Source organism: Scyliorhinus torazame, chromosome 18, assembly GCF_047496885.1.
Source record: "Scyliorhinus torazame isolate Kashiwa2021f chromosome 18, sScyTor2.1, whole genome shotgun sequence".
Classification (NCBI taxonomy): domain Eukaryota; kingdom Metazoa; phylum Chordata; class Chondrichthyes; order Carcharhiniformes; family Scyliorhinidae; genus Scyliorhinus; species Scyliorhinus torazame.
In genome coordinates this window covers 132,096,127-132,112,197 of record NC_092724.1, presented here as the reverse complement: position 1 = coordinate 132,112,197, position 16,071 = coordinate 132,096,127, and the positions used below count along the sequence as shown (strand labels likewise).

General features: G+C 50.7%; 1 protein-coding gene across 26 annotated transcripts in view; it reads left to right on the top strand.

Annotated features, from left to right (window-relative positions):
- The window catches only part of LOC140395507 (RNA binding protein fox-1 homolog 3-like), a 513,254-nt gene that overhangs the window by 324,275 nt on the left and 172,908 nt on the right, over positions 1-16,071 (top strand). For all 26 annotated transcript variants that reach the window (XR_011936222.1, XR_011936221.1, XR_011936219.1 and 23 more), the window contains exon 2: positions 12,072-12,320. Coding sequence is in view for 18 of the 26 variants with exons in the window: in XM_072483384.1 (XP_072339485.1) it covers positions 12,072-12,320 (249 nt within the window). In the remaining 8 variants the exon portion in view is untranslated. The remainder of the gene's footprint in view (positions 1-12,071; positions 12,321-16,071) is intronic.

Genomic DNA, 16,071 nt, shown 5'->3' with positions numbered 1-16,071 from the left:
CAGTATATTTCGGACACTTTGCCCTCCCCGACCCACACCCCCGAAGGCACTCTATCCTGGATCCCCTGTGTCGGGAGCAGCGGAAAGTCCCTCACCTGTTGTCTCGTGAACACCCTCACCTGCATATACCTAAAGATATTCCCCGGAGGCAGCTCATACTTTTCTTCTAGCGCTCCCAAGCTCGCAAACGTCCCATCTATAAATAAGTCTCCCACTCTCCTAATTCCTGCCCGGTGCCAGCTCTGGAACCCTCCGTCCAACCTCCCTGGGGCAAACCTATGGTTGTTCCTGATCAGGGACCACACCGAGGCTCCCAACACACCCCTCTGTCGCCTCCATTGCCCCCAGATACTTAATGTTGCCGCCACCACTGGGTTTGTGGTAAACCTTTTCGGGAGAGTGGTAGTGGCGCCGTCACCAGCGCTTTTAAGCTTGTTCCTTTACAGGACGCCATCTCCAGCCTTTTCCACGCCGCCCCCTCTCCCTCTATCATCCACTTACGGATCATCGCCACATTGGCGGCCCAGTAATAGTCGCCCAAATTCGGCAACGCCAGTCCCCCTCTGTCCCTGCTACGTTGCAGGAACCCCCTCCTTACCCTCGGGGCCTTCCCTGCCCACACGAAGCTCATGATGCTCCTATCTATTTTCTTGAAAAAGGCCTTAGTGATCAATATAGGGAGACATTGAAACACAAATAGGAACCTCGGGAGGACCATCATCTTAATCGCCTGCACTCTGCCCACCAGTGACAGCGGCTGCATATCCCACCTTTTGAAATCCTCTTCCATTTGCTCCACCAGCCGAGTCAGATTGAGTCTGTGTAAGGTTCCCCAGCTCCTGGCTATCTGAATCCCCAGGTATCGGAAGTTTCTTTCCACTCTTCTTTGCGGTAGGCCACCTATCCCTCTACTCTGGTCCCCAGGGTGTATTACGAAAAGCTCACTCTTTCCCATGTTAAGCCTATATCCCGAGAAATCTCCAAACTCCCTCAATATCTGCATAACCTCTGTCATCCCCCCCACTGGATCCGCCACATACAGCAGTAGGTCATCTGCGTAGAGTGACACTCGGTGTTCCTCTCCCCCTCTAACCACCCTCTCCATTTCCTGGAGTCTCTCAGTGCTCTGGCCAGTGGTTCAATTGCCTGCGCGAACGGTAATGGGGACAGAGGGCAGCCCTGTCTTGTTCCCCTATGTAGCCGAAAATACTCCGATCTTTGCCGATTTGTGACTACACTTGCCATTGGGGCCCCATAGAGGAGTTTAACCCAGCTGACAAACCTCTCCCCGAACCCAAACCTCCTCAGCACCTCCCATAAATACTCACACTCTACCCTATCAAATGCCTTCTCTGCATCCATTGCCGCCACTATCTCTGCCTCCCCCTCTGCTGGGGGCATCATTATCACCCCCAATAGCCGTTGCACGTTGACATTCAATTGTCTCCCCTTTACGAACCCTGTCTGATCTTCGTGCACCACCCCCGGGACACAATCCTCTATCCTCATTGTCAGCACTTTTGCCAACAACTTGGCGTCCACATTCAGGAGCGAGATAGGCCTATAAGACCCGCATTACAACGGGTCTTTATCTCGCTTCAGGATTAGTGATATCATCGCCTCCGACATTGTCCCCCCTTCTCTGGCCTTGTTAAAGGTTCTTACCAGCAGCGGGGCCAACAAGTCCACGTTTTTCCTGTAAAATTCCACCGGGAACCTGTCAGGTCCCGGGGCCTTCCCTGCCTGCATGTTCCCCAGCCCTTTGGTCACCTTGTCCACACCAATTGGCGCCCCAGGCCTGCCACCTACTGCTCCTCCACCCTCAGGAACCTTAGTTGGTCCAGAAACTGCTGCATCCCCTCTTTTCCCTCCGGGGGTTGGGACCTATGTAACGTCTCATAAAAGGTCTTAACCACCTCATTTACCTTCCCTGCTCTCCGCACCGTAGTTCCCGTTTCATCCCTAACTCCCCCTATATTCCTCGCCGCTGTCCTCTTACGAAGCTGGTGGGCCAACAGGCGACTCTCCTTTTCCCCATATTCATATCTCATCCCCTGTGCCTTGCTCCACTGTGCCTCTGCCTTCCCTGTTGTCAGCAGGTCAAACTCCGTCTGGAGTCTTCGCCTCTCCCTATATAGTCCTTCGTCCGGGGCCTCCGCATATCTTTTATCCACACTCAAAATCTCCCCCAGTAATCATTCCCTCTTTTTGGCCTCTGTTTTCCCCTTGTGAGCCCTGATGGAGATCAACTCTCCCCTGACCACCGCCTTCAGCGCTTCCCATACTACCCCCACTCGGACCTCCCCATCATCATTGGCCTCCAGGTACCTTTCGATACATCCCCGCACCCTTCCGCAGACTCCCTCATCCGCCAATAATCCCACATCCAGTCGCCAGAGTGGGTGCTGTTCCCTCTCCTCTCCTAGTTCCAGATCCACCCAATGTGGGGCATGGTCTGAAACAGCTATGGCCGAGTACCCCGTTCCTTCCACCCTCAAAATCAGTGACCTTCCAAAAATGAAGAAATCTATCCGGGAGTAAAACTTATGGACATGGGAGAAAAAGGAGAACTCTTTGGCCAGCGGCCTAGCAAATCTCCACGGATCCACTCCCCCCATTTGGTCCATAAGCCCCCTAAGCACCTTGGCCGCTGCCGGCCTTCTTCCGGTCCTGGATCTAGATCTATCTAACCCTGGGTCTAGCACGGTTGAAGTCTCCCCCCCCCCCCCCCCCCCCCCCTTACCAGGTTTCATACCTCCAGGTCCAGGATACGTCCCAGCATCCGCTTCATAAATCCCGCATCATCCCAGTTTGGGGCATATACGTTGACCAGCACGACCTCCATTCCCTGCAGTCTGCCACTCACCATCACATATCTGCCACCGCTGTCCGCTACAATGTTCCTAGCCTCGAACGACACCCGTTTCCCCACCAATATGGCCACCCCTCTATTCTTTGCGTCCAGCCCTGAGTGGAACACCTGTCCCACCCATCCTTTCCTTAACCTAACCTGGTCCGCCACCTTCAGATGCGTCTCTTGAAGCATGGCCACGTCTGCCTTCAGTCCTTTTAAGTGCGCGAACACTTGGGCCCTCTTAATCGGCCCATTTAGGCCTCTCACGTTCCACGTGATCAGCCGGACTGGGGGACTGCCCGCCCCCCTCCCCTGTCGACTAGCCATCACCCTCTCTGGGCCAGTCCCACGTCCCGGTCCCGCGCACCCACCCGTCCCCCAGGCGGCGCATTCCCGCCTCGACCACCTTTTCTCTTACCAGCTCCCTTTCGATCTCAGCAGCAGCAACCCAGTTGTCGTCGTCGCCCCCCCGCCCCCCTAGATCCCCATCTAGCATGGTTACTCCCCCCATATTGCTTCCGAAAGTCAGCTGACTTCAACTGACCCCGGCTTCTCCCGCTCTCTCCTTGACCCCCCCCCGTGTGAGGAACTCCCATCCTCCTTGTGCCTATCTTCCCGCCATCATTTCTCTGGCGCGAGAAAAAAAAAACGCGCTTTCTAGAACCATCCCGCCCCCTATGGCGCAGCACCCCCTACAGCCCCGTTCCCATTCCCCATCCCCCGCCTGTGTCTCTTTTTCCCCCCCACCGGCGCCCACATTTCTCAGTGTCCCCCCCTCCCCAATTTACACCTCTATACATCAACATTGTCGTTTCCCCTCCAACATCAGTCCCTCAGTTCTGGTCCAGTTTCTCTTTTTGAATAAAGATCCATGCTTCTTCCGACGTTTCAAAATAGTAATGTCTATCCTGGTGCGTGACCCATAATCGCGCCGGCTGCAATATCCAGAACTTTACTTTCTTCTTATGCAGCACCTCCTTGGCTCGATTGAAACTCGCCCTCCTTCTCGCCACCTCTGCGCTCCAGTCCTGATACACTCGTATCACCGCATTCTCCCATCTGCTACTTCGTACCTTCTTGGCCCAGCTCAAAACAACCTCTCTGTCGTTGAAGCGGTGAAATCGCACGACCATCGCCCTCGGTGGTTCTCCAGCCTTTGGTCTCCTCGCAGGGACCCGGTGGGCCCCTTCCAAGGGGCCCAGGGGGCCTCAGCTCCCATTAACGAACGTAGCATCGTGCTCGCATAAGCCCCGCCGTCAGCTCCTTCCACTCCCTCGGGGAGACCCAGGATTCGGAGGTTCTTTCTCCTTGATCGATTTTCCAGGACTTCAATTCTTTCGATGCACTTCTTATGAAGCGCCTCATGCGTCTGCATTTTGACCGCTAGGCCCAGGATCTCGTCCTCATTGTCAGTTACCTTCTGCTCCACCACACGGAGCTCTATCTCCTGGGCCTTTTGTGTCTCTTTAAGCCCCTCGATTGCCTGTAACATCGGGGCCAGCACCTCCTTTTTTAACACCTCCACACACCGTCTTAGAAATTCATCCTGGTCCGGTCCCCATGTCGCCTGGGCTCCCTCCGACGCCATCTTGTTTCTTTCTTTCCTCTGCCGCTGCCCTCGAGGATCCTCCGTGATCTGGCCGCCATCGCCGATCTTTTTCTTTCACACTGGGGGGTCTCCCTGTTGCTTCACCCCACACCGGGTTTCGTCGCAAAAATTTCCCGTTGGGGCTCTTAAAAAGAGCCTGAAAGTCCGTCAGAGCTGGAGCCGCCGAAATGTGCGGCTTAGCTGATCATCGCCGCAACCGGAAGTCCAAATTGATTTTGATGGCGGTCCCTAGAACTTGAACTGTTAGTTCTCGGCTTCACTGCCTGGCTTTCACTCGTGCCAAACCTTGGCTATGTTCTGCATTCTCAGATGCTGAAGCGCTTATCAATAAACCGCTATTGTCAACTTCCGGTGGTGGCTATGAAGGAGGAAGTCAGACATTTGGTGGCTCCTGCTCTGGCCGGACTTTTGGACCTTTCCCCCGGACTTTTGTCCGGTTTTAATTGGCAAATTCAAAGGCTGAGGCAATTGGGCACCGTTTCCACGTATCGGTGCATGGAGAAAGGACCAGAAGTGCACGAAAGGGCAGAAATAAGAAGTTAGCCACGAGCTGTGTTAAAGCTGCAGCGGGAGACAGTATGGCCGAGGTCCGGACCCCTGGGGTGGCAGCGCAGCGACCAAAGGAGCTGGTGATGCAGGCCATCCAGGATGGTTTTGCCAGGCAGAAGCGGGAATGTTTGGACCCGATTAAAGAATCGATCGATCGGCAAGAGAGCAGATTGGACGCCCAGGATCGGGCGATTCAGAAGGTTGAGAAGGCGCTGGCTGAACAGGAAGAGCATCAAACAGCGGTGGAACTGGAGGTGGGGATGCTTCGGGACCAGCAGAAAAGGTTACTGAAGAAGGTGGAGGACCTTGAGAACCGGTCCCGCCGGCAGAACTTAAGAATTATCGGGCTCCTGGGGGGGGCTGAGGGAGCTGACGCTGGGGCATACGTAACGGGTATGTTCGAAAAGTTGCTGGGGGAGGGGGCATTCCCCCGACCATTGGAGATCGACAGGGCGTACCGAGCGCTTGCTAGGAAGCCGCGAGTGGGGGACCCTCCGAGGGCAGTGGTGGTGAGATTCCATAGGTTCCTGGACCAGGAATGTATTCTTCAGTGGGACAAGCGAACGCGGAGTTGTAAGTGGGACAACAGTATCCTGCGGGTGTACCAGGACCTGAGTGTGGAGGTGGCGAGGAAGAGGGCAGGCTTCAACCAAGTCAAGTCTATTTTCTTCAAGAAACAGGTGAAGTTCGGTCTGCTGTATCCGGCGCATCTTTGGGTCACGCATGAGGACTAGCATCACTATTTTGAGTCGCCCGATGAGGCACTGGACTTTGCTAAAAGAAAAGGACTGGTGGGGGTCTGAGAACTCTCGACCTTTGAGACAACTTGTTGGCCTATATTGGGCCTTTTTTTTCTGGGTTTTTTTTCCCCTTGGGTTTTTTTGGGGGGTTTTGTTTTCCTGTTTTTAAATTGGTTATGCCTTCTCACATTGTTTTGTGTCTATTTTTGGGGTTCTGTTTAAGAAAAAGTGGGGTGGGGGGAAAAAGTTGATTTTTCGTTTTTGGGTTCTTTTTCTCGGTAGATGTTGGCAATGTCCCTTTTGTTTTTATTGATGTGCCCTTTTGTGGGATGGAGATGTGCCTGTTTGAGTTTCGGTGGGTGGTGCTTTTGTTTTTGTGTTTTCTTGCTGTTGGGTGTTTGTTTGGGGATTGTTAGATGAGGGAGTTTGTTTATATGAGCGGGAGGGGCGAGGGAACAATAGGTGGGAGACTTCTTGGTGCCGGGGGCGGGGGCCACCAAGCTAGTTGGGTGAGCTAGCTCACAGAAGCACAGTGGGGGGGGGGGTGTATACGTTTAGTTTACTAGATGGGTTAGGTTTTAGTGTAGTGTTGCTGGGGGGGGAGGGGGATGGGTTCTGCTGATGAGGGAGGGACTTCGGTGGAGGGACACTGAGGAGGTCGGGGTGGGGGCCGCTGTCGGGCAAGTCGGAGGAGGTGCGCGCAGGAGCTGGAGGCGGGCCCAAGCAAGGGGAGGGCTGATCGGCGGGGGGGCACTTTGCCCCCAACTAGGCTGATCACCTGGATTGTTCGGGGGCTAAATGGGCCGGTAAAGAGGGTACGTGTGTTCGCGCACCTGAGGGGACTGAAGGCGGACGTGGTATTGCTGCAGGAGATGCACCTTAGAGTAGTGGACCAGGTCAGGTTGAGGAAAGGCAGGGTTAGTCAGGTTTTCCACTCGGGGCTGGATACAAAGACTAGAGGGGTTGCGATCTTGGTTAACAAACGGGTGACATTTGAGGTGGGAAGAATAGTCTCGGATGTGGGAGGTCGATATATCATGGTTAGTGGCAAGCTGCAGGGGATGAAGGTAGTGCTGGTCAATGTATATGCGCCAAATTGGGATGACGGGGATTTTATAAAGAGTGTGCTAGGGAAGATTCCGGACCTGGATTCGCACAAGCTGATTATGGGAGGGGATTTTAATACGGTTATTGATCCTGGCCTGGACCGATCATGCCCGAGAATGGGCAAGGTGCCAGCAATGGCAAAGGAGCTGAAAGGGTTCATAGAGCAGATGGGGGGGGGGGGGGTGGATCCATGGAGATTTAGGCAGCCGAGGGCAAAGGAATTTTCTTTTTACTCTCACGTACATAAGGTGTACTCCCGGATTGATTTCATTGTCTTGGGTAGGGTCCGACTGGCTGGGGTGGGGGACACGAGGTACTCGGCGATCACAATCTCGGACCATGCTCCGCACTGGCTGGACCTACAGGTGAGTATGGATAGCAGGCAGCGCCCGCAATGAAGGTTGGATGTAGGGCTGTTGGCGGACGAAGCGGTTTGCGAGAGGCTGAGGAAGTGCATGCTGAATTACCTGCAGGTAAATGATACTGGGGAGGTCTCAGCAGCGGTGGTCTGGGAAGCGCTGAAGGCAGTGGTGAGAAGAGAGCTGATCTCGATCCGGGCTCACAGGGACAGGACGGATAAGGCAGAAATGGACTGACTGGTAAAAGAGATTCTACGGGTTGATAGGAGGTATGCGGAGGCTCCAGAGGCAGGGCTTTTAAGGGAACGCCGGAGGCAGCAGGTGGAATTTGGTTTGTTAACCACAGGGAGGGCAGTGGAACAGCTCAGAAAGGCGAAAGGGGCAGTTTACGAGCACGGTGAGAAGGCCAGCTGGATGCTTGTACAGCAGCTCAGAAAGAGGGAGGCAGCTAGAGAAATAGGGAAAGTTATTGACGGAGTTGGGAACTTAGTTGGGGACTCGGCAGGGGTGAGCAAGGCCTTTCGGGACTTTTATAGCAGGTTGTATAGGTCGGAACCCCCTGCAGGGCCGGAGGGGATGAGGCACTTCTTGGAGGGGCTGACTTTCCCGAAGGTGGATGGGGAACTGGTAGAAGGGCTGGGGGCCCCGATCGGGCTGGAGGAGATAGTGGAGGGTTTGAAGGCCATGCAGTCGGGTAAGGCCCCGGGACCGGACGGGTACCCAGTCGAGTTCTATAAAAAGTTCTCCGGAATATTGGGGCCGGTGCTGATGAAGGTCTTTAACGAGGCTAAGGAAAGAGGGGTTCTGCCCCAGACGATGTCACAGGCCATGATCTCGCTCATCCTGAAACGGGACAAGGACCCGGAGCTATGTGGGTCTTACAAGCCGAATTCCTTGTTGAACGTAGATGCCAAACCTCTGGCCAAAGTTCTGTCCTCCAGGGTTGAGGACTGTGTACCGGATGGTATTGTGGAGGATCAGACGGGGTCCGTGAAGGGTAGGCATCTGTAAGAAGGCTGTTAAACGTGATCATGATGCCCCCGGAAGGTAGGGAGGTTGAGGTAGTGTCGGGATGGATGCGGAGAAAGCCTTTGACCGGGTTGAGTGGGATTATTTATGGGAGGTGCTGGAGCAGTTCGGTTTTGGGAGGGGCTTTATTGACTGGGTCAGGCCCCCTCTCCCCACTGCTGTTTGCGCTGGTGATAGAGCCGCTGGCAATTGCTCTGAGGGCCTCAAGGGGCTAGAAGGGGCTGGACCGGGGGGTGGGTGGAGCACAGGGTCTCGCTGTATGCGGATGACCTTCTGTTGTATGTCTCAGACCCAATGGAGGGGATGGAAGAAATTATGTGAATTTTAGGGGAATTTGGCCGGTTTACGGGCAAGAGCGAGATGTTTGTGGTCCAGGGGAGGGGTCAGGCGAGGCGACTGGGGGAATTGCCATTCAGAGTGGTAGGGGACAGTTTCAGGTACCTGGGTATCCTAGTGACAAGGGATTGGGACAGGCTACATAAATTGAACTTGGCCCAGCTGGTGGAGCAGATGAAGGAGGATTTCCAGAGATGGGATGCGCTTCCGTTGTCTCTGGCGGGCAGAGTTCAATCGGTAAAAATGACTGTCCTCCCGAGATTCCTATTCGTTTTCCAATGCCTCCCCATCTTCATCCCGCGGTCCTTTTTTCAGCGGATCAATAAAATTATTGTGGGCTTTGTGTGGGGGGGGCAAGTCCCCGCAAGTGAGGATGGTAATGCTCGAGCGGAGTCGGGGGGATGGTGGGCTGGCACTGCCGAATTTCAGCAATTATTACTGGGCGGCTAATATAGCCATGGTGAGGAGGTGGCTGGGGGGGGGGGGGGGGGGGGGGGAGTCGGCATGGGTGCGTATGGAGGCTTCTTGTAAGGGCACAAGTCTGGGGGCACTGGTAACAGCGCCTCTGCTGTTCCCGCTGGCGCGATACTCCACGGTGAATGGTAGAACCCTCAAGAGTATTGAAAGTCAAAGAGATCTAGGAGTACAGGTCCACAGATCACTGAAAGGGGCTACACAGGTGGAGAAGGTAGTCAAGAAGGCATACGGCATGCTTGCCTTCATTGGCCGGGGCATTGAGTATAAGAATTGGCAAGTCATGTTGCAGCTGTATAGAACCTTAGTTAGGCCACACTTGGAGTATAGTGTTCAATTCTGGTCGCCACACTACCAGAAGGATGTGGAGGCTTTAGAGAGGGTGCAGAAGAGATTTACCAGAATGTTGCCTGGTATGGAGGGCATAAGCTATGAGGAGCGATTGAATAAACTCGGTTTGTTCTCACTGGAACGAAGGAGGTTGAGGGGCGACCTGATAGAGGTATACAAAATTATGAGGGGCATAGACAGAGTGGATAGTCAGAGGCTTTTCCCCAGGGTAGAGGGGTCAATTACTAGGGGGCATAGGTTTAAGGTGAGAGGGGCAAGGTTTAGAGTAGATGTACGAGGCAAGTTTTTTACGCAGAGGGTAGTGGGTGCCTGGAACTCACTACCGGAGGAGGTAGTGGAGGCAGGGACGATAGGGACATTTAAGGGGCATCTTGACAAATATATGAATAGGATGGGAATAGAAGGATACGGACCCAGGAAGTGTAGAAGATTGTAGTTTAGTCGGGCAGTATGGTCGGCACGGGCTTGGAGGGCCGAAGGGCCTGTTCCTGTGCTGTACATTTCTTTGTTCTTTGTTCTTTGTTGTTCAGTCCAGTGGTGGTGGCAGCCCTCAGAGTCTGGGGGCAGTGGAGGAGACATGCGGGAGCAGAGAGGGCATCGGTATGGTCCCCAATCTGTGATAACCACCGGTTTGCCCCAGGGAGGATGGAGGAGGGGTTCCGAATTTGGCGGAGAGCGGGTATTGAGAGGATGGGGGACTTGTTTATAGAGGGGAGCTTTCCGAGTATGAGGGCGCTGGAGGAGAAGTTTGCATTGGCGGGGGTAATGAATTTTGGTATCTGCAGGTGCGGGACTTTCTGCGTAGACAGGTACCAACCTTCCCACTCCTGACGCTAAGGGGGATTCAGGATAGGGTGGTTTCTAGAGGATGGATAGGAGAGGGGAGCGTCTCGGACATATATAAAGAGCTTATGGGTTCAGAGGAGACACGGACTGAGGAGCTGAAGCAAAAGTGGGAGGAGGTGCTGGGGGGAGAGATAGAGGAGGGCCTTCAGGCGGACGTGTTGGGTAGGGTCAACGCGACCGCAATATGTGCCAGGCTCAGCCTGATCCAATTTAAGGTTGTGCACCTGGCTCACATGACAGTGGCCCGGATGAGCAGATTCTTTGGGGTGGAGGATAGGTGTGCAAAGTGGGGGGGGGGGGGGGGGGGGGGGGGGGGGGGGGGGCGGCAAAGAACCATGTCCACATGTTCTGGGCATGCCCAAAACTGAGGGGATTTTGGCAGGGGTTTGTCAACGTCATGTCCAAGGTATTAAATACAAGGGTGGCAATGAGTCCAGAGATGGCGATTTTCGGGGTGTCGCAGGATCCGGGAATCCAGGAGGAGAAAGAGGCAGATGTTCTGGCCTTTGCTTCCCTGGTAGCCCGGAGGCGGATATTACTAGCATGGAGGGACTCGAAGCCCCCGAAGTTGGAGACCTGGCTACCGGACATGGCTAGCTTTCTCTGCTTGGAGAAAATTAAGTTTGCCTTGAGCGGGTCTCTCTTAGGGTTCGACCGGAGGTGGCAACCGTTCGTCGACTTCTTCGCAGAGAATTAATCGTCAGCAGAAGTGGGGGGGGGGGGGGGGGGGGGGGTTAGGCTAGCATATATTAGGGGGTAAGTAATGGTGAGACCTGTGGGAGAGGGAGGCGGTATTTGCACTATGTTAATATTTTCCTTGTTATGTACATTGTTGATTTTGTTGCTGTTACAAGGCCAAAGAAATACCTCAATAAAATGTTTATTAAAAAAAATTTTAAACACCCATTATTGTCAGCCATCCCTACAATGTTTCTCAGGGCTGTCAGTTTGGAAATATTTGAGTTAATGTTTGCATTTGAGTGCCTCAACATATGCCAGAAAACATATCAAAACACAGCCAGCTTTTAATACCGGACTGTGTAGAGGATAATAGTTATATTTAAAATTATCACTCTGAGCAATTGGATGGAGGAGCATTAAAAGAAAATGAGGTACTTCAGAAGGATACCTTCTTGACAACCCCCTGTACACGGACCGCAATGACAAAGCATGTGGAATGATTGGCAGTGTGATAAAACAGCTCTGCTTGAAATGGTACGAGCTCTTGTTCTCTTTATGTGAAGAGTCTTGAATGACTGATCCCTGTCGGTGGGAAACTGAGGGGTTGTTATCAGAATATTCGGCTGGTTCTCTGATTTAACCTATCAATGCAACAGCTGGAAATGCTGACAAAACTGCAGTACTCAATCACAGGCTATAATCAAGTATTTATCAATTAATTGATCTCTGGTATTTTCCCAAGTGATGCAATTGCGATCTGCTGAATTGCTATGTGTGGTAATGGTATGTTTTACAAAGCAGCATTATTTTAAAAGAGGACTGCACATCAGTTGCTATAATCATTTTGAGAACAATGCGTACACATATTTTGGTAATTATTAAACTCTAACCAGCTTGGGATAATGAGAGCTTGTGTGACTTCAGCCCCTGAGAGATTCCACGAACATTTTTTGTTTCTGTCCTCACTTGGGAATTGAGTGCTTTGGAATATTGCATTTGATTCCTACCTAAAGTTCACTGCGAATGTCTCTTTGCAAAATAAGATGATGAATTATAAATCTTCTTCTACGGATTATATTAAACAAGCTTAAAACGGATTTAACTCTGGTGCTGACAAACGTTATCATTTGTTTCAGGGTAACCAAGAAGCGACAGCCCCTCCGGAAGCGATGGCGCAACCCTATCCCCCTGCCCAGTACTCCGCACCACAGAACGGAATCCCAGCTGAATACGCTCCAGCACACCCGCACGCTACTCAGGACTATGCTGGACAGACCACGGTACCCGAGCACGCCATGACGATTTACACACCAACACAGACGCATTCCGACCAGCCATGCACTGATGCAAACACACAATCCTTAACGGGCACATCCACAGTACCGGTAAGTGAACAATTGGCAATTACAAAACTGCATTATGTTTGGCTAATGAGCAGCAGAGGAGTAGGGAGCAAAGATGCCTGTTTGAAGAAAATTACGGTTTATTTTGAAACAAAGAAAAATTCCCTCTCTTAGAGAGGTGTTAATACTATTACAACCCTCTTACATCTCTGTTACTGGAGATAAATTGAAGAAAGATCAGAAGGTAGTAGTGATCTGTAGTAGTGAACTTGGTCAGGTTTAGGATTATATCTATAGATGCCCACGCTGCAAGAGTGTGAAAGGTGATGGAGGCCAGGCACATCTCCCATGTTGGCTTTGTGCTTCAGTATCATGGCAAGGTAACTGGAACTTCTACTTGGAGTTAACTTATGCTGTTGTGGCCCTCGGAGTGCTTGGCAATGTCGCGTGGTACCAGTTGGTAAACCATCTGCATTCTCCAGCATGCTGAATGCGCTCACGCACTAAAAATAACCCTGCCCTGGCACTGATACGAAAATGGCTGGTGCAGCCTGATGCCGAAAAGCAATATCTGGAGGCACAAGTTCCAATCTTGCCACAACAGCAGAGGAATTAAAACTCAATGGTGCGGGTAACTTTGGAATAAAAAGTTGGTATCAACGATGGGGACCGTGAAACTAATCAGTTTGTTCTAAGAACTCATTTGGTTCACAAATGTTTTTCAGGCATGGAAATATGCTGTCATCACCTGGTGTGGCCTACATGTGACTCCAGACCCAAAAGCTTCTGAAATGGCCAAATTACTGAGTTGTACTCAAGACGGTGGCTCAGCATCACTTTCACAAGGGCAGTTAGAGATGGGCAATAAATGCTGACCTTTCCAGTAATACCCAGATCCAATCAATTTAATCAAAATGCAATTTTCATATCTTTTCTTTATTCTTTCATGAGATGTGGGCACTGCTGGCTGGGCCAGCATTTACTGCCCATCCCTAATTGCCCTTTGAACTGAGTAGCTTGCTAGGCCATTTCCGAGGACTGTTAAGAGTCAATCAAATTGCCGTGGGTCTGGAGTCACGTCTAGGCCAGACCAGGTAAGGATGGCCAATTTGCTTCCCCAATGGGCATTAGATTTTTTGGAACAATCAATGATAGTTGTTCTGGTCACCATTACGGAGTATAGCTTGATATTTCCAGAATTATTGAAATTAAGTTCTACCAGCTGCTGTGGTTGTACTTGAACCCCCATCCCCAAAGAATTAACTGAAATATGTGCAGGTTAGATGTAATGGCCACGCTAAATTGTCCCTTAGTGTCCAAAGGTTAGGTGGGGTTACTTTTTACTACAACCAGTGTGGAGACAGTGGCGTAGTGGTATTGTCACTGCATTAGAAATCCAGAGATGCTGGGAAATGCTCTGGGAACCCGGGTTCAAATCCCACCACAGCTGATGGTGAAATTTGAATTGAATAAAAATTTTAAATTATAAGTCTGTTGATTGTTGTAAAAACCCATCTGGTTCCCTTGGGAAGGTAATCTGCTGTCCTTATCTGGTCTAGCCTACATGTGACTCCAGATTCACAGCAATCCCTCCTCAAGGGCAATTAGGTTTGGGCAACAAATATAGGGACAGTCCCATAAACGAAAAAAAGAACAGAGAGCTTTGATTGAATGCAGAGATTTCATGGGACCTGACCTGACTTGGTGAGGTTTTCACATGTGTAGTTGTATTTCATTCTTGACTGATCTCATCATATTATTATTTATCTCATCGTAACAGTGATGAGATAAATAATAATAACGATCAAAATAAATAATTATTAGCCTGTTCTTTTTTTCCAGCGTCTCTGTATTTACTACTAATAGGAGTTTGGAATTTAGTCAATAGCTGATATTTATTTATTAACATTATCACTGCATTTGCCAGCTCACTAAATTCATCTATTTTGCAATTAAATAATAAGAATGATTTATACTTCTTGGGTAGGAAGATTCTATATCCATTAAGAAAGGATCTCAGAGGATCTGGGGCGGCACGGTGGCACAATGGCTAGCACTGCTGCCTCACCACGCCAGGGACCCAGGTTCAATTCCGACATTGGGTGACTGTGGTGGCATTTGCACGTCCTCCCTGTGTCTGTGTGGGTTTTCACCAGGTGCTCCGGTTTCCTCCCACCGTCCACAGATGCACAGGTTAGTTCGATTTGCCATGCTAAATTGCCCCATAGTGTCCAAAGGTTAGGTGAAGTTATGGGGCTACAGGGATAGAGCTGGGAGTGGGCCTAGGTGGGGTGCTCTTTTAGACGACGGGTGTAGATTCGATAGGCCAAATGGCCTCGTTCTGCGCTGTCATGATTCTATGATAGCCCTTTTAGTTGCTACACTCTTAACTATGTTGGACATATTAGGGATTTGTTCCTAAAGTAGTCATAACATTTAATAGGTCAGATAAAGAACAGTTTGACAGAAATAAACTTTGGCAGATTTTCATAACAAATTTAACTTGATACTTTTGTTGCGAAAAACTCCCTGAATTTCTGCCAATGAATTCATCACAAATTGAATAGATTTGACTATCAAACCATTCCTGCAGTGCTGTGAGGGCATTTCGGAAAATGTGACTCTCTGCAAATAATTTCAATTATAGGCAATGTATCTTATTGTCTATCAGCAGCAAAAGTAGTGTTCGGTACATGCTTATTATGGAACAAAAGAAATTATTGCATCTTAGAAAGTTCAGTGTGGAAGAAAGCCATTTGGCCATCAGACCAATTGTCAGTGCTAGCTTTACATTAGATTTATCGACTTGAATTGCTTCCCTGCCTTGTTATAACTTTTTGTGTCTCGGTATTTAAATAATTCTCCCTAAAATATAGTGTTTGATTCAGCTTCTATAATAGCTTGAGCTAATGCATTCCATATTCTTAAATTCCTACACTTACAAATTCCAATGTGCTGGAAACATCATGGGGGGGGTAGCATGGGAGATATGGGGGGAGGGGCTCTGGCATTCCCTTGCACTGTTTTAACATAATTTGTCCCTGAAAAATTCCCCTCAGAAAGTTGTGATTGACAGGCTTGACTTCCCATCAGGTCAAAAGCACTCCAAAGTAGGCCATAGGGCCACATAAACCCGATCTCTGAAGCCTAGGGGCCGGGCCCCTGATCCTGGGGGACGGTGGGGAGGGGGGGGGGGGGGGGGGTGGATTTCCAACATGGAAGTGTCTGATCCCAGGCAGTGAGGATGAGGTCTGATGGTGAGTGAGCCTGGGGTCAAAATGAAGCACTCTTGCTCCCTCTGGCCCACATGGAATGCTGAGAAGGCGGTGACCTTCTGCCCGAGGCTCTTCTCGCCTCATGCAGCTGCTGGCTTTCCTCAACTCCAGGGAAACCTGTTTCATTGTCAGCGTTACCCCACTAGGAAGGTTAAATCCAACTGCAATGTTCCGAGGGAAGAATGGGTGAGCCACATTAAGTGGGGTTAAAAAATTAAATGTAGTGCAGCCCAGGACTGGTTTCACCACCCCATACATCCCCAATCGCCAGTGGTGGGGTTGGGAGCAGAGAAGAAGTGACATGGTTTTTAAAAAATAAACAGAAAATGCTGGACAATCTCAGCAGGTCTGACAGCATTTTAAACACATGGATTAACAAGCCCACTCGGACCATTCCTGTATCTCCTGCAAGCTGGTTTCAGGGTGGTATGGGTAAAGATCTTTGCTTGCTTTGGATAGAGAACTGAAAGGAGGCAACACTAATAGTTTTAAATTCTTGACAGAAGACAAGAGTCTGC